This window comes from Pristiophorus japonicus, chromosome 30 (genome assembly GCF_044704955.1).
Source record: "Pristiophorus japonicus isolate sPriJap1 chromosome 30, sPriJap1.hap1, whole genome shotgun sequence".
NCBI lineage: Eukaryota > Metazoa > Chordata > Chondrichthyes > Pristiophoridae > Pristiophorus > Pristiophorus japonicus.
In genome coordinates this window covers 6,890,358-6,915,357 of record NC_092006.1, presented here as the reverse complement: position 1 = coordinate 6,915,357, position 25,000 = coordinate 6,890,358, and the positions used below count along the sequence as shown (strand labels likewise).

At 56.3% G+C, this 25,000-nt stretch overlaps 1 protein-coding gene across 1 annotated transcript in view; it reads left to right on the top strand.

The window, feature by feature from the left end:
* Positions 1-4,342: 4,342 nt before the first annotated feature.
* The window catches only part of LOC139240180 (gamma-secretase subunit APH-1A-like), a 36,158-nt gene continuing 15,500 nt past the window's right edge, over positions 4,343-25,000 (top strand). Inside the window, exons 1-6 of the mRNA XM_070868601.1 lie at positions 4,343-4,588; positions 8,718-8,888; positions 13,326-13,399; positions 17,127-17,249; positions 18,556-18,683; positions 22,478-22,601. Of these exons, the coding sequence (XP_070724702.1) occupies positions 4,476-4,588; positions 8,718-8,888; positions 13,326-13,399; positions 17,127-17,249; positions 18,556-18,683; positions 22,478-22,601 (733 nt within the window). The 5' untranslated portion in view covers positions 4,343-4,475. The remainder of the gene's footprint in view (positions 4,589-8,717; positions 8,889-13,325; positions 13,400-17,126; positions 17,250-18,555; positions 18,684-22,477; positions 22,602-25,000) is intronic.

The following is a 25,000-nucleotide window of genomic DNA, read 5'->3' as shown; positions in this document are numbered from 1 at the left end:
TATTAGGGCAGGGTTAAAGAGGTCGGTTTTAAGGAGCGTCTTAAAGGAGGAGAGAGAGAGGTGGAGAGGTTTAGGGAGGGAGTTCCAGAGCTTGGGGCCCAGGCAGCTGAAGGCACGGCCACCGATGGTGGAGCGATGGAAATTGGGAGATGGGCAGTATTAGAGGAGTGCAGAGATCTCGGAAGGGTATAGGGCTCGAGGAGATTACAAAGATAGGGAGGGGTGTAGGGGCTGGAGGGGGTTACAGAGATAGGAAGGGGTGTAGGGGCTGGAGGAGGTTACAGAGATAGGAAGGGGTGTAGGGGCTGGAGGAGGTTACAGATAGGGAGGGGTGTAGGGGCTGGAGGAGGTTACAGAGATAGGGAGGGGTGTAGTGGCTGGAGGAGGTTACAGAGATAGGGAGGGGTGTCGGGGCTGGAGGAGGTTACAGAGATAGGAAGGGGTGTAGGGGCTGGAGGAGGTTACAGAGATAGGGAGGGGTGTAGGGGCTGGAGGAGGTTACAGAGATAGGGAGGGGTGTAGTGGCTGGAGGAGGTTACAGAGATAGGGAGGGGTGTAGTGGCTGGAGGAGATTACAGAGATCTCGGAGGGTTGTGGGGCTGCAGGAGGTTAGAGAGACAGGGAGGGCTGGCGGAGGTTACAGAGATAGGGAGGGTGTAGGGGCTGGAGGAGATTAGAGATCTCGGAGGGTTGTGGAGGAGGTTAGAGATAGGGAGGGGTGTAGGGACTGGTGGAGGTTACAGAGATAGGGAGGGGGAGGGGGAGCGAGGGCCATGGAGGGATTTGTAAACAAGGATGAGAATTTTGAAATCAACGCTGGCAAAACCACATTGCATGCCTGTTCCCTAGTGGCCCATGAGAAGGTCATTACCATAGGCAGTCCCGGGGGAATCGAGGAAGACTTGCTTCCACTTTTGAGTCTTTCGGTGGCTGAACAGTCCAATACGAGAGCCGCAGTCCCTGTCACAGGTGGGACAGACAGTGGTTGGGGGAAAGGGTGGGTGGGACTGGTTTGCATGAGAAGATGCGCTGCCAATTATGACTTTGAGCCAGCGACGACGACGAACGAACACCCGAACTGTGTCGCGGTCAGGATTGTGTGCGACTTGGGAGGTAAACGTCTTCCAAGATGTTGCTACTTTTTAACTCCCTCGTGCTGGGGCTGGGAGATGATGTCCAAACTGGCTTGGTTAGAGGACATCCCGTTTCAGAACTAAATTGAGAATCCTAGAGACCAGGAGAAACTTCTTTACCCAGCGAGCGGTTCGAACGTGGAAGTCGCTGCTGTATGGGAGTGCTTGTGGCGAATAGCGCGGCTGCATTTAAGAGGAGGCTAGCTGAGTACAGGAGGCAGAAAGGAATAGGTCATGTCGACGGGGGTGAGAGGAAGCAAGGTGGGAGGAGGCTGGTCTGGAGCATAAACAGCGGCACAGACCTGTAATTCTATGTAAGGAGGGGCACGTTGTGGAGTTGTCCTTTCCATCCTAGTGAACGGAGGGAGCGTGAGTGAGGGAGGCACTGGATATTTGGGTCTATGCAGTAAGCCCTTCCAATGGCCGAGGGAGGGTAACTACACTGCCCATTGTGGTAGCCAGCTGTACACACACCAGGAGGTGCCAGTTTTGGATGCCCAGAGGTGGCTGATTAACCAGGGGAGGCAGCACGGTGGTGATGAAGAAATCGGAGCAGGAGTCGGCCATTCGGCCCCTCGCGCCTGCTCCGCCGTTCAATAAGATCATGGCTGATCTGATCAATCCCTGCCTTCTCCCCATAACCCTTGACTCCCTTATCTTTCAAACAATTGGCTATGGGGGTGTTTTAATTGGCTTCAATACCCCTGAGTATAGAAAGGGGAGAATCAGCCATTGATAGTCTGACCCCCCACTCCCCTCCTCCTTTGCTGGAAGGCGCACAGGGGACATTGGGCCTAAACAACGATGCACTACACGGTTGAATACCCTGGAGTTACTGACCATTCTCACGCATGAGAAATGGTCACTTGGCACTCGGGCTCAGAAGAGATGGGATGCACTACGCGGTTGAATACCTTGGCGGTACTGACCATTTAAGCTCACGCCTGAGAAATGGCCACTCGCCCTCAGATGGTGAGAATGTTTGGGGGGGGCGGGGGGCGGGGAATCTCACTCATGGGGACCACCGGGCCCCCACCGCTCTTTGAGGCTGTGCTCCGATACCGCGATGCTCCGCACCGCTGGTTCAACACCGGTTTTGTTTTTCTACCCACGCCGAATCACGAACAGAAAAGGCGTCTTGATCGGCCGGGCTAAGCACCACCCAGTCGCTGGGATCGACCTCTGCTGGAATCGACATCCCCTCAATGAGCAATCTTCCTCCGCCCGGTTCTACGATATGGCAATCCCCACTGCTGCTTCCCCAACCTTCCCGACAGTTCCAGAAGACTGAAGCCTCGGCAAAATGAATCTTGGGGCCATCTCTATTGGTCTTGCTATGTGAGTGTTGCAGCTGCATTAGCGCCTCTGTAAAATACTGACCTAATAAATGTTTGTCGTCGCAGCAACCACTGGACCAAGAGGCTCTTGATATTTCTACAGCTCGTGTGTGTGTGTGTGTTTTTTTAATTCATTCGCGGGATGCTGACATTGTGTGGCAATTGGGCATTTATTGCCCATCCCGACGACAACCGAGTGGTTTGCTATGCCATTGCAAAGGGCACTTGCAGAAAGACTTGCATTTATATAGCGCCTTTCACAACCACCGGACGTTCCAAAGCCTTTCGCAGCCAATGAAGTACTTTTGGAGTGTGGGCACTGTTGTAATGTGGGAAACGCGGCAGCCCAGTTTGTGCCCAGCAAGCTCCCGTGCCCAGCAAGCTCCCACACACAGCAATGTGATAATGACCCAGATCTTCTGTTTTAGTGATGTTGGTTGAGGGATAAATCTTATCCACAGGACACCGGGGAGAACTTCCCACCCCCCCCCCCCCCCTGCTCTTCTACGAAATAGTGCCATGGGATCTTTTTACGTCCATCTGGGAGAGCAGGCAGTTTAACATTTCATCCCTCAGTACGACACCTCCGACAGTATGGCACTCCCTCAGCACTGCTCCTCCGGCAGCGCAGTACGGCGCTCCCTCACTACTGGCCTCCTAACTTGAGGAAGGACATACTTGCTGTTGAGGGAGTGCAGCGAAGATTCACCAGACTGATTCCCGGGATGGTGGGACTGACCTATCAAGAAAGACTGAATCAACTGGGCTTGTATTCACTGGAGTTCAGAAGAGTGAGAGGGGACCTCATAGAAACGTTTAAAATTCTGACGGGTTTGGACAGGTTGGATGCAGGAAGAATGTTCCCAATGTTGGGGAAGTCCAGAACCAGGGGTCACAGTCTAAGGATAAGGGGTAAGCCATTTAGGACCGAGATAAGGAGAAACTTCTTCACCCAGAGAGTGGTGAACCTGTGGAATTCTCTACCACAGGAAGTAGTTGAGGCCAATTCACTAAATATATTCAAAAGGGAGTTAGATGAAGTCTTTACTACTCGGGGGATCAAGGGGTATGGCGTGAAAGCAGGAAGTGGGTACTGAAGTTTCATGTTCAGCCATGAACTCGTTGAATGGCGGTGCAGGCTAGAGGGGCTGAATGGCCTGCTCCTGCACCTAGTTTCTATGTTTCTATGGCACTGGAAAAAAAGGGAATTGCATCAATATTTGAAAAGGAAATAATTGCAGGGCTTTGGGGAAGGAGTATGGGGAGCTGTTGCCACAGGAATGATGGACCCAATAGCCTCCTCCTATGCTACAGGAGTCTATCATTGAGGACAACAATAGCCAGCCTGCAGCTGGGACATAGAACTACAACTCCCAGGGGGCTGTGAGGGGGGAGCACATGCGCAGGCGCCCCCTTTCTCAAGGGAGGGCGGGACCATGCTAGTTCTGTCATCCGATTGGCTAAAGAGGGGGGGCGGGTTGAGAAGCCCTTGAGCCGACTGGCTGAGGCGTACGTCAATCAGGAGAGAGAGTCCCGCCCTCCGCGGGGCGAAGCCGCGACGACGATTGGCCGGAGCAGTGGAGGCGACTGGCTGAGGCGTGCGTCAATCAGGAAAGAGAGTCCCGCCCTCCCACGGCGCCGATTGGTCGGAGCAGTGGCGTGCTCTCGAGGCGATTGCCTGAAGCGTATGTTCAAATCAGAAAAGTGTCCCGCCCTCCCACGACGCCGATTGGCCGAAGCAGTGGAGCCGATTGGCTGAGGCGTACGTCAATCAGGAAAGCGAGAGGGCCCGCCCTCCGCCAGGCGACGCCGATTGGCCGGAGCAGCTGAGCCCTCTACAGGCGATTGGCTGAGCGGCGCCGTCAATCACTTTGCGTGCCGCCCTCTCTCGGCGTCGACGCCTGAACGGGTCTGGGTCGGCAACGGCGGCGGCCGGAGCTTTAAAAATCGCGGAGGAATAAAACAAAAAGAGACACTCACTGAAAATGTCGTCCGCGGGATCGCCATGAGCGCGGCCGTCTTCTTCGGCTGCGCTTTCATCGCCTTCGGGCCGGCCTTCGCGCTGCTGCTGCTGACGGTGGCCGGCGACCCGCTGCGGGTCATCATCCTGGTGGCCGGGTGAGTGGCGGCGGAGTGGGCCGCAAATTAAAGGCGGTGGGCCCGCGCTTAAAGGGGAGGTCACCCGCCCCCATTGGTGTGGGTGGGGTTCAATTAATATTCGGCCGACAAAATTTAAAAAAAAAATTCAAACCCTCTCTGTTTGCCTCAAACTCATCCCCTGGGGGTTATTATTATTATTATTTTTTAAAGTGCGGCTAACATGGGCGCAAACTGAGCCAAAACCTTTCTATTTTCTGCGCGAAAGTGCTAAATACTGCGGCATGATGGATGCTGAAACTAAAAACACTTTTTTTTTTTGGCGCCGGAAGGCCGGTTCTGTTCGCGAGGTCGATTCTCGCGCACGGCACGACATTATAAAAAGTTAGGCACATCGAAAATAGGGGCAGGCTATTCGGCCCTTGGAGCCCGCACCGCCATTCGACATGATCCTGGCCGATCAGGTGGAGCAAGTTAATCGGGAAGGCGGATGGAATGTTGGCCTTTACTGTAAGGGGGCATGGAGTATAAAAGTAGGGAAGTTTTGCTACAGCGGTACAGGGTGAGGCCACACCTCCGACAGGAGTACCGCCCCCTCCGACAGCGGGGCGCTCCCCTCGGCGCAGCCCCCTCCGACAGCGGGGCGCTCCCCTCGGCGCCGCCCCCTCCGACAGCGGGGCGCTCCCCTCGGCGCCGCCCCCTCCGACAGCGGGGCGCTCCCCTCGGCGCCGCCCCCTCCGACAGCGGGGCGCTCCCCTCGGCGCAGCCCCCTCCGACAGCGGGGCGCTCCCCTCGGCGCAGCCCTCTCCGACAGCGGGGTGCCCCCTCCAACAGCGCGGCCCTCCCTTGGCACCGCCCCCTCCGACAGCGGGGCCCTCCCTCGGCACTGCCCACTCCGACAGCGGGGTGCCCCCTCCAACAGCGCGGCCCTCCCTTGGCACCGCCCCCTCCGACAGCGGGGCCCTCCCTCGGCACTGCCCACTCCGACAGCGGGGTGCCCCCTCCAACAGCGCGGCCCTCCCTTGGCACCGCCCCCTCCGACAGCGCGGCCCCCCCCTCGGCGCAGCCCCCTCCGGCAGCGCGGCGCTCCCTCGGCGCAGCCCCCTCCGACAGAGCGGCGCCCCCTCGGCGCAGCCCCCTCCGACAGTGCGGCACTCCTCAGCACTTTCTCTCTCTTTCTCTCTCTCACTCTCTCTCTCTCTCTCTCTCACTCCACTGAGTCAGAAGGTCGTGGGTTCAAGTGCCACTCCAGAAACGCAAGTATATAAATCCAGGCTGACGATCCCCGTGCCAGTGCTGAGGGAGTGTCAGCTAGACTTAATAATTCAAGAGGAGCGGTGTAGATAGAGTGAAACTTCGCATTGGCAGCAGGGTCACGAAGCAGAGGGTATGGCTTTAAGGTGATTGGCGAAAGAACCAACGGTGACCTAAGAAATAAACTTTTTAACATTAATGCACTGTCCCACCTTGGAGCTGAGCGCTTGATCCACGTTCTTCGGTGAGTTTGCTGATATTTCAGCCGTCGTGAGCTGGAGTGAATCAGTCAGAATTTCTTTTCCTGATTGCTAATGTGGACGTGCAGATAATTCTGTGGTTATGTCTACTACAGGCTGTGGCTTGTCGTTTCTGCCTGGTGACTCTCTCAGGTTGCACTCAAAGTCACTTTGAACTTAGCTGTGGCGAACCGCTGTCCCAACCACGGAACCACTCGTGGCTTCTAGTCCTGCCCCACTATTGTCACAGGGGTACTTAACAAAAGAACACTGCGTTCGTTCGCTCGCTCGCTCTCCTTTTGCTGTCGATTCTTGTTCAGTTTTTCCCTGATGGAATAAAATTAGCAGGGCGGAGGGTGTGTCACTAGCTGAGGTGCTCTTGCAGGGAGACAGCACGGGCCGCCTCCTGTGCTGTAACCATTCTATGATTCTGTGTTAGCTGTGACTCAGTGGGGCTTTCTCTCCCGCTCTCGCGCTCTCGCTCTCTCTCTCTCTCTCTCTCTCTCTCTCTCACTCTCTCACTCCACTGAGTCAAAAGGTCGTGGGTTCAAGTGCCGCTCCAGAAACACAAGTATATAAATCCAGGCTGACAATCCCCGGGTCGGTGTTGAGGGAGCGCCGCGCTGTCGGAGGGTCGGTGTTGAGGGAGCGCCGCGCTGTCGGAGGGGCGGTGCTGAGGGAGCGCCGCGCTGTCGGAGGGGCGGTGCTGAGGGAGCGCCGCGCTGTCGGAGGGGCGGTGTTGAGGGAGCGCCGCGCTGTCGGAGGGGCGGTGTTGAGGGAGCGCCGCGCTGTCGGAGGGGCGGTACTGAGGGAGCGCCGCACTGTCGGAGGGGCAGTACTGAGGGAGCGCCGCACTGTCGGAGGGGCAGTACTGAGGGAGCGCCGCGCTGTCGGAGGGGCAGTACTGAGGGAGCGCCGCACTGTCGGAGGGGCAGTACTGAGGGAGCGCCGCGCTGTCGGAGGGGCAGTACTGAGGGAGCGCCGCGCTGTCGGAGGGGCAGTACTGAGGGAGCGCCGCACTGTCGGAGGGGCGGTACTGAGGGAGCGCCGCACTGTCGGAGGGGCAGTACTGAGGGAGCGCCGCGCTGTCGGAGGGGCAGTACTGAGGGAGCGCCGCACTGTCGGAGGGGCAGTACTGAGGGAGCGCCGCACTGTCGGAGGGGCAGTACTGAGGGAGCGCCGCACTGTCGGAGGGGCAGTACTGAGGGAGCGCCGCACTGTCGGAGGGGCGGTGCTGAGGGAGCGCCCGCTGTCGGAGATGCCGTCTTTCAGATGACACCTTAAACCCGAGGCCCCATCTGCCTTCTGAGGTGGATGTAAAAGATCCCATGGCACTATTTCGAAGAAGAGCAGGGGGAGTTCTACGCAGTGTCCGAGGGCCAATATTTATCTCTCAACCAACATCACTGGTTTAAAAAAAGCGATGTGGCTATGATCACATTGGTGTTTGTGGGAGCTTGCTGTGTGCAAAGTGACTGCTGCGTCTCTAACCTTACAACAGCGACTACACTTCAAAAAGTACTTCATTGGCTGTAAAGTGCTTTGGGATGTCCATAAGGCGAGAAAGGTGCTATAGAAATGCAAGTTCCACAGGGATCAGCGCTCTCAGACAATGATGGCTTGTTTTTCGACCACACAGTATGTCGTATCTCATCCAGCTCTCGGGCGGATGCGCACCTCCCAGCACGGGGGTGTGAACGAGCAGGAACCCTGTCAGATTTTTAAGTGTGAGCTGTGACTGAGCAGGTAGCAAACTCGCCTCTGAGTCAGAAGGGTGTGGACTCAAATCGCATTCTTGAGACTTGAGCACATAAATCTAGGCTGACGCTCCCAGTGCAATGCTGAGGGAGCGCCGCACTGTCGGAGGGGCAGTACTGAGGGAGCGCCGCACTGTCGGAGGGGTAGTACTGAGGGAGCGTCGCACTGTGGGAGGGGCAGTATTGAGGGAGCGCCGCACTGTCGGAGGGGCAGTACTGAGGGAGCGCCGCGCTGTTGGAGGGGCAGTACTGAGGGAGCGCCGCGCTGTCGGAGGGGCGGTATTGAGGGAGCGCCGCACTGTCGGAGGGGCAGTACTGAGGGAGCGCCGCACTGTCGGAGGGGCGGTGCTGAGAGAGCGCCGCGCTGTCGGAGGGGCGGTACTGAGGGAGCGCCGCGCTGTCGGAGGGGCGGTACTGAGGGAGCGCCGCGCTGTCGGAGGTGCCGTCTTTCGGATGAGACATTAAACCGAGGCTCCGTCTGACCTCTCGGGTGGATGTAAAAGATCCCGGGGCCACTATTGGAAGAAGAGCAGGGGGAGTTCTCCCCGGTGTCCTGGGGCCAATATTTATCCCTCAACCAACATCACTAAAACAGATGATCCGGGTCATTATCACATCGCTGTGTGTGTGAGCGCCAAATTGAGCTGCCGCGTTTCCCACATTACAACAGTGACCACACTCCCAAAAAAGTACTTCATTGGCTGTAAAGCCCTTTGAGTCATCCGGTGGGTGTGAAAGGCGCTATATAAATCCAAGTCTTTATTTTTATTCCCCCCCCCCCTTTTACCCTGAAGCCGTTCTCGTCGCGGCGAGTCTGCTTCAGCGTTGGGTGCCCCCTTGGGTCGAGGGTCGATACAGGTCCTATTGCTGACGCTGTCCCTGTCTTTCTCTGCCCCACAGGTCGTTCTTCTGGCTGGTATCGCTACTCCTCTCCTCCCTGCTATGGTTTGTCGCCGTGCAGCTCAGCAACAAGGACAACCCCAGCCTGCAGCATGGGCTGCTGATCATGGGGGCAGGTGTCTCCGTGTTGCTCCAAGAGGTCTTCCGCTTCGCCTATTACCGGCTGCTCAAGTAAGCTCGCGTCAGACCAGGCCTGTATTCTCTAGAGTTTAGAAGAATGAGAGGTGATCGCATTGAAACATACAAATTTCTTACAGGGCTTGACAGGGTAGATGCAGGGAGGATGTTTCCCCCCGGGCTGGGGAGTCTAGAACCAGGGGTCACACAGTCTCAGGATAAGGGCTCGGCCATTTAGGACTGAGATGAGGAGGAATTTCTTCACTCAGAGGGGGGTGAATCTTTGGAATGCTCTACAAACATCTTGTATTTATATAGCGCCTTTAACGTAGTAAAACGTCCAAGGCGCTTCACAACGGTGTTACAACAGTAGATAAATTTGACACTGAGCCGCTAAGGAAGAAATGACGGCAGGTGACCAAAAGCTTGGTTGAAGAGGTATGTTTTAAACAGCGTCTTGAATGAGGAGAGAGAGAGAGAGAGAGAGAGGGCTTTAGGGAGGGAGTTCAGTGCTCAAGCAGCTGAAGGCATGCCCACCGATGGTTGAGCAGTTATAATCGGAAAGAAAGACTTGCATTTATATAGCGACTTTCACGACCACCGGACGTCTCGAAGCACTTTACAGCCGATGCAGTACCTTTTGAAGTGTAGTCATTGTAATATAAGTCGTTCCATGGTCACCATTACTGACACGAGCTTTTTAATTCCAGGTTTATTTAATTAACTGAATTTAAATTCCCCAGCTGCCGTGGTGGGATTTGAACTCTGGTCTGTGGATCATTAGTCTAGGCCTCTGGATTTACTCGTCCAGTAACATCACCGCTATGTGCTACCTACTCTCAGTCATCACAGGCAGTCCCTCGGCATCGAGGAAGACTTGCTTCCACTCTAAAAATGAGTCCTTTGGTGACTGAACAGTCCAATACGAGAGCCACAGTCCCTGTCACAGGTGGGACAGACAGTGGTTGAGGGAAGGGGAGGGTGGGACAGGTTTGCCGCATGCTCCTTCCGCTGCCTGCGCTTGGCTTCTGCACGCTCTCGGCGACGAGACTCTAGGTGCTCAGCGCCCTCCCGGATGCACTTCCTCCACTTAGGGTGGACTGGTCTTTGGCCAGGGACTCCCAGGTGTCGGTGGGGATGTTGCACTTTATCAGGGCGGCTTAGAGGGTGTCCCTTGTAACGTTTCCTCTGCCCACCTTTGGCTCGTTTGCCGTGAAGGAGTTCGGAGTAGAGCGCTTGCTTTGGGAGTCTCGTGTCGGGGCATGTGGACAATGTGGCCCTGCCCAGCGGAGCTGGTCGAGTGTGGTCAGTGCTTCGATGCTGGTGATGTTGGCCTGGTCAAGGACGCTAACGTTGGTGCGTCTGTCCTCCCAGGGGATTTGTAGGATTTTGCAGAGACATCGTTGGTGATATATCTCCAGCAACTTGTGGTGTCTGCTGTACATGGTCCATGTCTCTGAGCCATACAGGAGGGCGGTATTACTACAGCCCTGTAGACCATGAGCTTGGTGTCGGAGGGGCAGTACTGAGGGAGCGCCGCACTGTCGGAGGGGCAGTACTGAGGGAACGCCGCACTGTCGGAGGGGCAGTACTGAGGGAACGCCGCACTGTCGGAGGGGCAGTACTGAGGGAGCGCCGCACTGTCGGAAGGGCAGTACTGAGGGAACGCTGCACTGTCGGAGGGGCAGTACTGAGGGAGTGCCGCACTGTCGGAGGGGCAGTACTGAGGGAACGCCGCACTGTCGGAGGGTCAGTACTGAGGGAACGCCGCACTGTCGGAGGGGCAGTACTGAGGGAACGCCGCACTGTCGGAGGGGCAGTACTGAGGGAACGCCGCACTGTCGGAGGGGCAGTACTGAGGGAGCGCCGCACTGTCGGAAGGGCAGTACTGAGGGAACGCCGCACTGTCGGAGGGGCAGTACTGAGGGAGCGCCGCACTGTCGGAAGGGCAGTACTGAGGGAACGCCGCACTGTCGGAGGGGCAGTACTGAGGGAGCACCGCACTGTCGGAGGGGCAGTACTGAGGGAGCGCCGCACTGTCGGAGGGGCAGTACTGAGGGAGCGCCGCACTGTCGGAGTGGCAGTACTGAGGGAGCGCCGCACTGTCGGAGGGACAGTACTGAGGGAGTGCCGCACTGTCGGAGGGGCAGTACTGAGGGAACGCCGCACTGTCGGAGGGTCAGTACTGAGGGAACGCCGCACTGTCGGAGGGGCAGTACTGAGGGAACGCCGCACTGTCGGAGGGGCAGTACTGAGGGAACGCCGCACTGTCGGAGGGGCAGTACTGAGGGAGCGCCGCACTGTCGGAGGGGCAGTACTGAGGGAACGCCGCACTGTCGGAGTGGCGGTGCTGAGGGAGCGCCGCACTGTCGGAGGGGCGGTACTGAGGGAGCGCCGCACTGTCGGAGGGGCGGTACTGAGGGAGTGCCGCACTGTCGGAGGGGCAGTACTGAGGGAGTGCCGCACTGTCGGAGGGGCCGTCTTTAGGATGAGACGTTAAACCGAGGCCTCGTCTGCTCTCGGGTGGACGTAAAAGATCCCGGGGCCACTATTGGAAGAAGAGCAGGGGGAGTTCTCCCCGGGGTCCTGGGGCCAATATTTATCTCTCAACCCACCTGAAACATTAGCTCTGTTTCTCTGCTGCCTGACTGGCCAAGTATTTCCAGTATTTGCTGATTTTATTTCAGATTTCCAATACCCACGTTATGTTGCTTTCCGAAAACAGATAATCTGGTCTTTGTCCCATTGTTGTTTGTGGCTGCTTGCAAATTAGCTGCCCCGTTTCCCTACATTCCAACAGGTATTACACTTCAAAAGTACTTAATTGGCTCTAAAGTTCTTTGGGGCACCCTGAGGTTGTGAACTGCTTTCTTTCCCAAGGGAGCTCGAATCCGCTACTGGTTCAGTCGCGTGCTGACCGAACAATTCGATGTGTTGTCACGTACAAGGAAACTATCGGTCCGGTTTTAAAATGGAGGATATTGTGCTCTGCCCTATTTTGCCATCTGCTTCATACAGCAGGGAAGAAGAAAGACCGACTTGCATTTATATAGCGCCTTTCACGGCCACCGGACGTCTCAAAGCGCTTTACAGCCAATGAAGTACTTTTGGAGTGTGGTCACTGTTGTAATGTGGGAAACACGGCAGCTCAATTTGCGCACAGCAAGCTCCCACACACAGCGATGTGATAATGACCCGGATCATCTGTTTTTGTCATGTTGAGTGAGGGATAAATATTGGCCCCAGGACACCGGGGAGAACACCCCTCTGCTCCTCATCAAAATAGTGGCCCCGGGATCTTTCATCTGAAAAAAGACAAGTCCGACAGAACAACAACCTGTATTTATATAGCACCTTTAACGTGGTGAAACGTTCCAAGGTGCTTTACAGGAGTGTTGGGCGATAAAAATTTGACACCGAGCCGCATAAGTAAAAATTAGCGACAGGTGACCAAAAGCTGGGTCAAAGAGGTCGGTTTTAAGGAGCGTCTTGGAGGAGAGGTTTAGGGAGGGAGTTCCAGAGCTTGGAGCCCAGGCAGCTGAAGGCACGGCCACCAATGGTGGAGCGATTATAATCAGGGATGCTCAAGAGGGTAGAATTAGAGGAGCATAGATTGGGGGCGGGGGGGGCTTGTGGGGTTGGAGGAGATTAGAGATAGGGAGGGGCGAGTGCTACGGAGGGATTTGAAAACAAGGATAAGAATTTTGAAATCGAGGTGTTGCTTAACCGGGAGCCAATGTAGGTCAGTGAGCACAGCGGGCGATGGGTGAGCGGGACTCGGTGCGAGTTAGGACACGGGGGCAGCGAGCACAGGGGGTGATGGGTGAGCGGGACTCGGTGCGAGTTAGGACACGGGGGCAGCGAGCACAGGGGGTGATGGGTGAGCGGGACTGGGTGCGAGTTAGGACACGGGGGCAGCGAGCACAGGGAGTGATGGGTGAGTGGGACTCGGTGCGAGTTAGGACACGGGGGCAGCGAGCACAGCGGGCGATGGGTGAGCGGGACTCGGTGCGAGTTAGGACACGGGGCAGCGAGCACAGGGGGCGATGGGTGAGTGGGACTCGGTGCGAGTTAGGACACGGGGTCAGCGAGCACAGGGGGTGATGTGTGAGCGGGACTGGGTGCGAGTTAGGACACGGGGGCAGCGAGCACAGGGGATGATGGGTGAGCGGGACTCGGTGCGAGTTAGGACACGGGGGGGCAGCCGAGTTTTGGATCGCCTCTAGTTTACGTCGGGTAGAATGTGGGAGGCCGGCCAGGAGTGTGTTGGAATAGTCGAGTCTGGAGGTAACAAAGACACGGATGAGGGTTTCAGCAGCGGATGGGCGGAGGCGGAGACAGGCGATGTTAGAGGTGGAAATAGGCGGTCTTAGTTATGCTACACAGAGAAACAGGAAGGGTTTGGCGTGTTTTATTTTTGGGGGAGAATTTAGAGCGCAGAGCATCTGTTGCAAGACGCCTACAATCTTCCATGTGTTTCTTTGCCCGCAGAAAAGCTGACCAAGGTCTCGCATCGATAAGTGAAGATGGAAGATCGCCCATCTCGATTGGACAGATGGCATATGGTAATAGAAATCGCCAGCCAATCGCGTGGCAGTTATAAGGCAACAGCCAATTGTTTTGCAGCACCACACTCTGTTTCATTGTCAATTACAGTGTAATAGTTTCCGCTGACCTGCATTGGGTCCCGGTCCAGCAACTCCTCGAATTTTCAAATCCCTCCATGGCCTCCTCACCCCACTCCCTATCTCTCTAACCCCCTCCAGCCCATGCACTCCTCCCCATCTCTGTAACCCCCTCCAGCCCCTACACCCCTCCCTATCTCTCTAACCCCCTCCAGCCCATGCACTCCTCCCCATCTCTGTAACCCCCTCTAGACCCTACACCCCTTCCCATCTCTGTAACCCCCTCCAGCCCCTACACCCCTCCCTATCTCTGTAACCCCTTCCAGCCCCTACACCCCTCCCTATCTCTGTAACCTCCTACAGTCCCCCGCGATCTCTGCGCTCCTCCAATTCTGATATCTTGAGCATCCCCCGATTTCCATCGCTCCACCATTGGTGGCCGTGCCTTCAGCTGCCTCGGCCCTGAGCTCTGGAATTCTATCCCTAAAACTCTCTGCTACTTTCTCCTCCTTTTTTAAGAGGCTCCTTAAAAACCTATCTCTTTAACCAAGCTCTTGGTCACCAGTCCCAATATCTCCTTGTTTCCCACAATACAACAGTGACCACACTCCAAAAATATTTCATTGGCTGTAAAGTGCTTTGAGACGTCCTGTGGTCGTGAAAGGCGCTACATAAATCCAAGTCTTTTTGTGTGGCTCAGTGACTAAATTTGTTTGCTAACATTCCAGTGAAGTGACTTGACACGTTTTAAGAGAGTGCCAGCTGTCGCTCAGTGGGCAGCACGCTTGCCTCTGAGTCAGAAGGTTGTGGGTTCAAGTCCCACTCCTGGAACCTATAAGCACAAAAAATCTAAGCTGACACTCCAGCGAAGTGTTGAGGGATCGCCGCACTGTCGGAGGGGCGGTACTGAGGGAGCGCTGTACTGCACTGTCGGAGGGGCAGTACTGAGGGAGCACCGCACTGCACTGTCGGAGGGGCGGTACTGAGGGAGCGCCGTACTGCACTGTCGGAGGGGCGGTACTGAGGGAGCACCGCACTGCACTGTCGGAGGGGCGGTACTGAGGGAGCGCCGTACTGCACTGTCGGAGGGGCGGTACTGAGGGAGCGCCGCACTATCGGAGGTGCCATCTTCCGGATGAGACATTAAACCGAGGCCCCGTCTGCCCCCTCGGGTAGATGTAAAAGATCCCACGGCCACTATTTGGAAGAAGAGCAGGGGGAGTTCTCCCCGGTGTCCTGGGGCCAATATTTATCCCTCAATCAACATCACTAAAACAGATTTATCAGGTCATAAGAATATAAGAAATAGGAGCAGGAGTAAGTCATATGGCCCCTCGAGCCTGCTCCGCCATTTAATACGATCATGGCTGATCCGATCATGGACTCAGCTCCACTTCCCTGCCCGCTCCCCATAACCCCTTACTCCCTTCATTATCACATTGCTGTTTGTGGGAGCTTGCTGTGCGCAAATTGAGCTGCCGCGTTTCCTACATCACAACAATGACTGCACTCCAAAAGTACATCATTGGCTGTAGAGCTCTTGGTGTTTGTGAAAGGCGCTATATAAATGCAAGTTGTTCACCACCCGTGTCCTCGCGCTGTGGCAGTGGCTCAGCGTATTGACCAGGGATTGAAGCTGGGACCTTCGTTGTACCTTGTGGCAAAGTCGTCATCATCAGAGGCAGTCCCTCGAAGCGAGGATGACTCGCTTCCATGCCAAAAAAAGGATGAGTTCACAGGTGTTTCAATGAAGGACCTAATATTCTAGATCCCGAACTACATCCTGAAGGGTGGAAGATGCCTGTGGGTGGATTTTTTTAACGTGGGGTGACCGTTGCACACCAGCCAACACACGGGGCTCGACAGAACGAGGTCTTGGTCCAGAGGCAAGGGTTAACCAGGACGACTGGAGACCAGCTCTGCTGCACGGACCCAGTGCACACACATATCGCAGTGTGGGCTGGGCCCGTGCTGCCCCTGGGCCCTCGCCTCTCCCTGGGCCCTGATCACATCTCTCCACAGTCGCTGCTCCTGATGTACCTGTCTACTGTGCATCTGCACACTGTGGCAAAGTATTAAACCAGGCTCGGAACTCCTATTCCGGGCTCCTTTCCCGAGCGTCCTGACTGAGGTGCAGGAGTAGGCCATTCGGCCCTTCGAGCCTGCACCGCCATTCAATGAGTTCATGGCTGAACATGTAACTTGAGTACTCCATTCCTGCTTTCTTGCCATACCCCTTGATCCCCCTAGTAGTAAGGACTACATCTAACTCCTTTTTGAATATATTTAGTGAATTGGCCTCCACAACTTTCTGTGGTAGAGAATTCCACAGGTTCACCATTCTCTGGGTGAAGAAGTTTCTCCTCATCTCGGTCCTAAATGGCTTACCCCTTATCCTTAGACTGTGACCCCTGGTTCTGGACTTCCCCAACATTCATAAGAACACACGAACTAGGAACAGAAGTAGGCCATCCAGCCCCCCCGAGCCTGCCCCGCCACCCAACAAGATCATGGCTGATCTGGCCGTGGACTCAGCTCCACTTACCCGCCCGCTCCCCGTAACCCTTAATTCCCTTATTGGTTAAAAATCTATCTGTGATTTGAATACATTCAACTGCTTCCTTGGGCAGAGAATTCCACAGATTCACAACCCTCTGGGAGAAGAAATTCCTTCTCAACTCGGTTTTAAATTGGCTCCCCCGTATTTTGAGGCTGTGCCCCCTAGTTCTAGTCTCCCCGACCAGTGGAAACAACCTCTCTGCCTCTATCCTGTCTATCCCCTTCATTATTTTAAATGTTTCTATAAGATCACCCCTCATCCTTCTGAACTCCCAACGAGTAAAGACCCAGTCTACTCAATCTATCATCATAAGGTAACCCCCTCATCTCCGGAATCAGCTTAGTGAATCGTCTCTGTACCCACTCCAAAGCCAGTATATCCTTCCTTAAGTAAGGTGACCAAAACTGCACGCAGTACTCCAGGTGTGGCCTCACCAATACCCTGTACAGTTGCAGCAGGACCTCCCTGCTTTTGTACTCCATCCCTCTCGCAATGAAGGCCGACATTCCATTCGCCTTCCTGATTACCTGCTGCACCTGCAAACTAACCTTTTGGGATTCCTGGTCCAGGGTGTCCTTGGAGATGGAGCACGCGGTGTCCACCGGTACGCTCGCGGCCTTCCGCGAGAGGTGGGCACCGGAGGGACTGGAGTGCATCATCACGCCCGGCAACCAAATTTTAATTTGATTTTACGTTTTAAAGTTTAATTTGTTTTAATTGCCGGTGCTTTTAGTGTCCCCCTCCCTTTTATAGGGGGCACCGGAGAAATTGTGATTTTAGTGGGGGAAAAAAAAGGAAAAAAAGGGTCTTGTAAATGTCTGGTGTGTCACCCAGGTCGGGTGGCACAGTTTAATGTTTGTTTTGCAGGTAGACTCTAAAAGAGTTTCATGCACAAGGACCCCCTGGTCCCTCTGCACCGCAGCATGTTGTAATTTCTCCCCATTCAAATAATATTCCCTTTTACCGTTTTTTTTTTTCCCCAAGGTGGATGACCTCACATTTTCCAACATGTGTCCTCATGTGTGTGTCTCTCTCTCTCTCTCTCTCGCTCTCTCTCTTTTCTCTCTCTCTCTCTCTCTCTCTCTCTCTCTCTCTCTCTCTCCACAGTTTCAGGTCTCGCCTTCGGAGTCATCAGCGGCGCCTTCTCCGTCATCAACATTCTGTCTGACTCGCTGGGACCAGGCGTGGTGGGGATTCACGGGGGGTCGCCCTACTTCTTCATTACGTCAGGTGGGTCGAGTCAACACCGGGACCCCGAGCGGTAACTGCCTGCGCTTCGATTGCACGGTGGCGTCCGGTAAGGCAGCGTGTCGCTGCGCATCGCGTGTGGTGTTCTGATGTACGCTGCCTTTCCACTCCGCCGCAGCTCAGTGGGCAGCACTCTCGCCCCCGAGTCATGAGGACGTGGGTTCAAATCTCACTCCAGGGTCTTGAGCCCATAATCCAGGCTAACAATCCAGGGCAGTGCTGAGGGAGAGCCGCACTGCGCTGTCGGAGGGGCAGTGCTGAGGGAGAGCCGTACTGCGCTGTCGGAGGGGCGGTACTGAGGGAGAGCCGCACTGCGCTGTCGGAGGGGCTGTACTGAGGGAGAGCCGTACTGCGCTGTCGGAGGGGCAGTACTGAGGGAGCGCCGCACTGCGCTGTCGGAGGGGCAGTACTGAGGGAGCGCCGTACTGCGCTGTCGGAGGGGCAGTGCTGAGGGAGCGCCGTACTGCGCTGTCGGAGAGGCAGTGCTGAGGGAGAGCCGTACTGCGCTGTCGGAGGGGCAGTGCTGAGGGAGCGCCGTACTGCGCTGTCGGAGGGGCAGTGCTGAGGGAGCGCCATACTGTCGGAGATGCCGTCTTTCGGATGCGATGTTAAACCGAGGCCCCGTCTGCCCCCTCAGATGAATGTAAAAGATCCCATGGCACTAAGAAGAGGGGTGGGGGTGGGGGGGGGGCAGTTATCCCCAGTGTAAAGCGCTTTGGGCATCCTGAGGTGGTGAAAGGCGCTATATAAAGGCAAGTTCTTTTATTTAGTCCCGTCCTCTCCCGAAGGGACTGACTTTGGCTGGGGTAACGTTCCACAGGCGCCCCCCCAGGAGCTGACCCCCGACAGCGAGTGCCTGCATCATATTGTGCCGTGGGTGGGGATTGAGCAGCACGGGACGTCCCCACGGGATGAGGGGGTCACTGGAAAGCAGTCGGGAGCAGGCGCCCTGGCTGATGGCTCTCCGACCCCCAGCGCCAGAGTCAATCGCCGCAGCCCTGACTGAGCTCCTCTACCTCCCGCGCAGGTCAGGGGTCAAACCTGCCGCTTTCCGGCCTGTCGGGCGAGTACGAGCGCGCCTTTCCTGCGCTCGGGCCGCCCCGAAACGCTTTGCAGCGGATCGAACGCGCCCGCGGGGAAACCTGATTTCGCGCGGCCGGCTCCCCGCCTCCTGCCAGGAGCGCCGGTTGGTTTGAAACCTGGCCCCGCGGGAGGGGGGTTAGCGCGGGGCTGAGGCGCGCCGGCAACGCGCGGTACCGTAACCGAGTCTCTTCCCGTCTCTCTGCAGCTTTCCTGACCATGGCCGTCGTGCTCCTGCACACGTTCTGGGGGGTGGTGTTCTTCGACGCCTGCGAGAAGAGGAAGTGGCTGGCACTGGCGGCGGTCGTTGTCAGTCACGTGCTGACCTCGGGCCTGGTGAGTCGAGCTCTGGCGGCGTTTCTATCTTTTACCCCCCCCCCCCCCCCCCGGGCACCGGCTCGCAATCGGGGTACAAACCCCCCCCCCCCCACCTCCCGTCTTGCCCCGGCCATGAGTCCCGATAGCGCGTGTCCGCCAGGGCCACTGCGTCCGCAAGAGCGGCTGCACCCCCCCCCCCCCATCCTGTCTGGGGAGTGTGACGCACCACGTAGGCGAATAGCGTCCCAAGGCGCTTCCCAGGAGTATTGAGAGATTTTTAAAAATTTGCCGCCGAGCCACATAAGGAGAAATTAGGGACAGGTGACCAAAAGCTGGGTCAAAGAGGTCGGTTTTAAGGAGCGTCTTCAACGAGTAGAGAGAGAGGCGGAGAGGTTTAGGGAGGGAGTTCCAGAGCTTGGGCCCCAGGCAGCTGAAGGCACGGCCACCGATGGTGGAGCGATTGTAATCAGTTATGCTCGGGGGCGGGGCGGGGGGGTGGGTTGTGGGGCTGGAGCTGGAGGAGGTTACAGAGATAGGGAGGGATTGTGGGGCTGGAGGAGGTTACAGAGATATGGGAGGGGTTGTGGGGCTGGAGGAGGTTACAGAGATAGGGAGGGGTGTAGGGACTGGAGGAGGTTACAGAGATAGGGAGGGGTGTAGGGACTGGAGGAGGTTACAGAGATAGGGAGGGGTGTAGGGGCTTGAGGAGGTTACAGAGATAGGGAGGGGTGTAGGGGCTGGAGGAGGTTACAGAGATATGGGAGGGGTTGTGGGGCTGGAGGAGGTTACAGAGATAGGGAGGGATTGTGGGGCTGGAGGAGGTTACAGAGATAGGGAGGGGTGTAGGGCTGTAGGAGGTTACAGAGATAGGGAGGGGTGTAGGGGCTGGAGCGATTTGTAAACTAGGATGAGAATTTTGAAATTGAGGCGTTGCTAAACCGGAAGCCAGTGTAGGTCAGCGAGCACAGGGGGTGATGGGTGAGCGGGACTCGGTGCGAGTTAGGACACGGGGGCAGCGAGCACAGTGGGTGATGGGTGAGTGGGACTCGGTGCGAGTTAGGACACGGGGGCAGCGAGCACAGGGGGTGATGGGTGAGCGGGACTCGGTGCGAGTTAGGACACGGGGGCAGTGAGCACAGGGGGTGATGGGTGAGCGGGACTCGGTGCGAGTTAGGACACGGGGCAGCCGTGTTTTGTGTCTTGGCTTGCACATGAAGAATATCCTCTTGGCACGGCAGCAGAGTGGTCCTGGCTGCCCCTTATAAATACAACCCCAGCGGGAGTCCGTGCCTTCACGGGAGAAGGAGAGATTGGTCGCTTGTGGGACCCGCGGTGGGGCTCCACGCGACCCAGAGATTGGGCTCGGTATTTTTCCATCTTGCGATTTGGGGTACGGGAGGGATATGATGCTGTAGGGGGACCACCTGGGGGAAGTAAGCTTGGTCAGTCTGCTTGGTAAAGTGGTTCTGAGGGATGCTGAAGTGTGTGGAGTGCACCCAGTGTCCCGGCCAATATTCCTCCCTCAGTGAAAGAAGGCGGCTGGCTACATTACAACATTTCAAAGTAGTTCATTGTGTGCTTTGAGACATTTCAGCTCTGTCAGTGTCCACTGTGGCTCAGTGGGCAGCACTCTCGCCTCTGAGTCAGAAGGTTGTGGGTTCAAGTCTCACTCCGGGTTCAAGTCTCACTCCAGGGACTTGAGCACAAAAATCTAGTGCAGTACTGAGGGAGTGCCGCACGGTCGGAGGGGCAGTACTGAGGGAGCGCCGCACGGTCTGAGGGACAGTACTGAGGGAGCGCCGCACGGTCTGAGGGGCAGTACTGAGGGAGCGCTGCACTGCCGGAGGTGCTTTCTTTCGGATGACGCGTTAAACCGAGGCCCCGTCTGCCCTCCCAGGTGGACGTAAAAGATCCCACAGCCACTATTTGGAAGAAGAGCAGGGGGAGTTCTCCCTGGTGTCCTGGGGCCAATATTTATCCCTCAACCAACATCACTAAAACAGATTATCTGGGTCATTATCACATTGCTGTGTGTGGGAGCTTGCTGTGTGCAATATGGCTGCCGCGTTTCCCACATTACAACAGTGACCACACTTTTTTTTTTTAAAAGTCCTTCAGTGGCTGTAAAGCACTTTGGGACATCCGGTGGTCGTGAAAGGCGCTATACAAATGCAAGTCCTTATTTCCCCCAGGTAGTTGCCTGGAGGGCAGCGAGCGTGTGTGCACCGTGTGTGTGGCTGGAAGGGAAGGTGGTGATCGAGGACATTAATCTGCGCAGACAAAAATAATCAAGGGACACGAGAAAGAGAGAACTTGCATTTCGACAGTGTCTATTGGACCCCAGGACATTCCAAAGTGCTTATAGCCAATTAAGTACTTTGGCGTGTAATCAGTGTTACAACGTGGCAGCTGATTTGCACACCGCAAGTTCCGACAAACAGCAATGCGATAATAACTAGATAATCTGTTCGTGATGTTGGTTGAGGGATTCATCAGAGGCGGTCGGTCCCTCGGAATCGAGGAAGACTTGCTTCCACTCCCAAAGTGAGTTCTCTGGTGGCTGAACAGTCCGATACGAGAGCCACAGTCCCTGTTACAGGTGGGACAGACATTCGACGAGGGAAGGGGTGGGTGGGGCTGGTTTGCCGCGCGCTCCTTCCGCTGCCTGCGCTTGGCCTCTTCACGCTCATTGTTTTGAGACTCGAAGAGCTCAGCGCCCTCCCGGATGCACTTTCTCCACCTCGGGCGGTCCTCGGCCAGGGACTCCCCGGTGTCAGTGGTGATGTCGCACTTTACCAGGGAGGCTTTGAGGGTGTCCTTGTAACGTTTCTGTTGCCCACCTTTTGAAGGAGCTCCGCATAAAGCATTTGCTTAGGGAGTCTCGTATCTGGCATGCGTACTATGTGGCCTGCCCAGCGGAGCTGATCGAGTGTGGTCAGTGCTTCAATGCTGGGGATGTTGGCCTGGTCGAGGACGCTGATGTTGGTGCGTCTGTCCTCCCAGGGGATTTGTAGGCTCTTGCGGCGACATCGTTGGTGGTATTTCTCCAGCGACTTGAGGTGTCTACTGTACATGGTCCATGTCTCAGATCCATACAGGAGGGGTGGGTATTACTCACAGCCCTGTAGACCGTGAGCTTGGTGGTAGGGATAAATATTGGCCCCAGGGCACTGGGGAGAACTCCCCCTGCTCTTCTTCAAAATAGCGGCTGTGGGACCTTTTACGTCCAACTGAGAGGGCAGACGGGGCCTCGATTTAACATCCCATCCGATAAACGGCCGACAGCGCGGCGCTCCCTCAGCTCCGCCCCTCCGACAGCGCGGCGCTCCCTCAGCTCCGCCCCTCCGACAGCGCGGCGCTCCCTCAGCTCCGCCCCTCCGACAGCGCGGCGCTCCCTCAGCTCCGCCCCTCCGACAGCGCGGCGCTCCCTCAGCTCCGCCCCTCCGACAGCGCGGCGCTCCCTCAGCTCCGCCCCTCCGACAGCGCGGCGCTCCCTCAGCGCCGCCCCTCCGACAGCGCGGCGCTCCCTCAGCTCCGCCCCTCCGACAGCGCGGCGCTCCCTCAGCGCCGCCCCTCCGACAGCTCAGCACGGCGCTCATTCAGAGCTGCACTGGAAACGTCTTCCTGGACTTTGAGCTCAAGTCCCTGGAGTGGGACTTGAACCCACATTCTTGTGACTCCGAGGTGAGAGAGAGAGTGCTACGCACTGAGCCACGGCTGGCTCGTTTGGGTGAACAATGTAGTAAATTTTTGAGTCCGGGCCTGCTCTTCACTGCCGCTGTTCTGAAACTGATCTGTCTATTCCTCCACAGACGTTCTTAAATCCTTGGTATGAGGGAAGCCTCCTTCCGATTTATGGCATCACGGGTGCCATGGGAGCATGGGCCTACTTTACAGCAGGAGGCTCGGCGCACAACATTTGGCGTTGTGTCACATGTAGGTACACCGGGCGCGAATGTCCTCACTTCCTGTCCATCACCCGCAGCATGTCCCCGACTGGCGTGAGGTGTTCCTGACTGGATTCTTTTATTCGTTGTTCCAAATGCTTTCTGTTCTCCCCTGGGGGGGGGGGGGGCATTGGTTCCCTCGCGGTTTCGTAAGAATTAGGAGCAGGAGTCGGCCCCTCGAGCCCATTCAATAAGATCGTGGCTGATCTTCTAAGTCAATTCCACCTTCCCGCCCGCTCCCCATATTCCTTGATTGTTCGAGTCCAAAAATCTTAACGATCTCGGCCCTGAATATACTCAACGACTGAGCCTCCACAGCCCTCTGGGGCAGAGACTTCCAAAGATTCACTCTCCCTCTGAGTGAAGAAATTCCTCCTCATCTCAGTCCGAAATGGCCGACCCCTTATCCTGAGACTGTGTGACCCCTGGTTCTAAACTCCCCAGCCCGGGGAGAAACATCCTCCCTGCATCTACGCTGTTGAGCCCTGTGAGAATTTTGTATGTTTCAATGAGATCGCCTCTCATTCTTCTAAACTCCAGAGAATATCGGCCTAGTCTACTCAATCTCTCATCATAGGACAATCCCCCCATCCCAGGAATCAGTCTGGTGAATCTTCGCTGCACTCCTCAATGGCAAGTATATCCTTCCTTAGGTAAGGAGACCCAGACTGTGCACAATACTCCAGGTTCCTATTCGTCCCACGCCCAAGAAGCCATCTCGGCCGGCTATCCAACTGTGTAGGGCATCGCGGTCGATCCCCATTCTCATCTGGCATCCACTGGATAGAGATCGGGTGTGAAGGCTGATTTTCCTCCTCAGCCCAGGGTTCCCGGCCTTCTTGGACACTAAGGGATTATGGGTACAGTGCAGGAAAGTGGAGTTGAGGTCAAAGTTCAGCCACAATCTCATTGGATGACGGAGCAGGCTCGAGGGGCCGAATGGCAGACTCCTGTTCCTAATTCTTATGTTCTTAGTTAGTCTACGATAGACCCAGACTCCAGGCGAGGGAACTTTGGGAAACACGGGTCCAAAGTCACCTGTTGCTCTGCTACTGTGTCGCTGGCTCCCACAACAGCCTGCCTTTATATAGTGCCTTTAACAAAATAAAACGTCCCAAGGCGCCTCACAGCAGTTTATTATATTAAAAAAATAAACCATTTGGCACCCAGCTACATGAGAGATTAAGGCAGATGATCAGAAGCTGGGTCAAAGAGGTCGGTTTTAAGGAGCGTCTTAAAGAAGGAGAGAGGGGCGGAGAGGTTTAGGGAGGGAGTTCCAGACCTTGGGGCCCAGGCAGCTGAAGGCACGGCCACCAATGGGGGAGCGATGGAAATCGGGGATTGTCAAACAACGATGTCTTTATATAGTGCTTTTAATGCAGTGAAACGTCCAAGATGCTTCACAGGAATGTTACAAGACAAAATAGATGGAGCACTGAGGTCAGGCAGATTAAAGAGCTGGAGGAGGTTACAGAGATGGGGAGGGGTGTAGGGGCTGGAAGAGGTTACAGAGATAGGGAGGGGTGTAGGGCTGGAGGAGGTTACAGAGATGGGGAGGGGTGTAGGGGCTGGAAGAGGTTACAGAGATAGGGAGGGGTGTAGGGGCTGGAGGAGGTTACAGAGATAGGGAGGGGTGTAGGGGCTGGAGGAGGTTACAGAGATGGGGAGGGGTGCAGGGGCTGGAGGAGGTTACAGAGATAGGGAGGGGTGTAGGGGCTGGAGGAGGTTACAGAGATAGGGAGGGATGTAGGGGCTGGAGGAGGTTACAGAGATGGGGAGGGGTGTAGGGGCTGGAGGAGGTTAGAGAGGGGGAGGGGGTCGAGGCCCATGGAGGGATTTGAAAATAAAGATGAGAATTTTGAAATTGAGATGTTAACCGGGAGCCAATGTAGGTCAGCGAGCACAGGGGGTGATGGGTGAACGGGACTCGGTACGAGTTAGGACACTGGGGCAGTGAGCACAGGGGGTGATGGGTGAGCGGGACTCGGTGCGGTTAGGACACGGGGCAGCGAGCACAGGGGTGATGGGTGAACGGGACTCGGTACGAGTTAGGACACGGGGGCAGTGAGCACAGGGGGTGATGGGTGAGCGGGGACTCGGTGCGAGTTAGGACACGGGGCAGTGAGCACAGGAGGTGATGGGTGAGTGGGACTGGGTGCAAGTTGGGACACGGGGCAGTGAGCACAGGGGGTGATGGGTGAGCGGGACTCGGTGCGAGTTAGGACACGGGGGCAGCCGAGTTTTGGATCACCTCGAGTTTACGTCGGGTAGAATGTGGGAGGCCGGCCAGGAGTGCGTTGGAATAGTCAAGTCTGGAGGTAACGAGGGCACGGATGAGGGTTTCGGCAGCGGATGAGCTGAGGCAGGGGGGCGGAGACGGGCGATGTT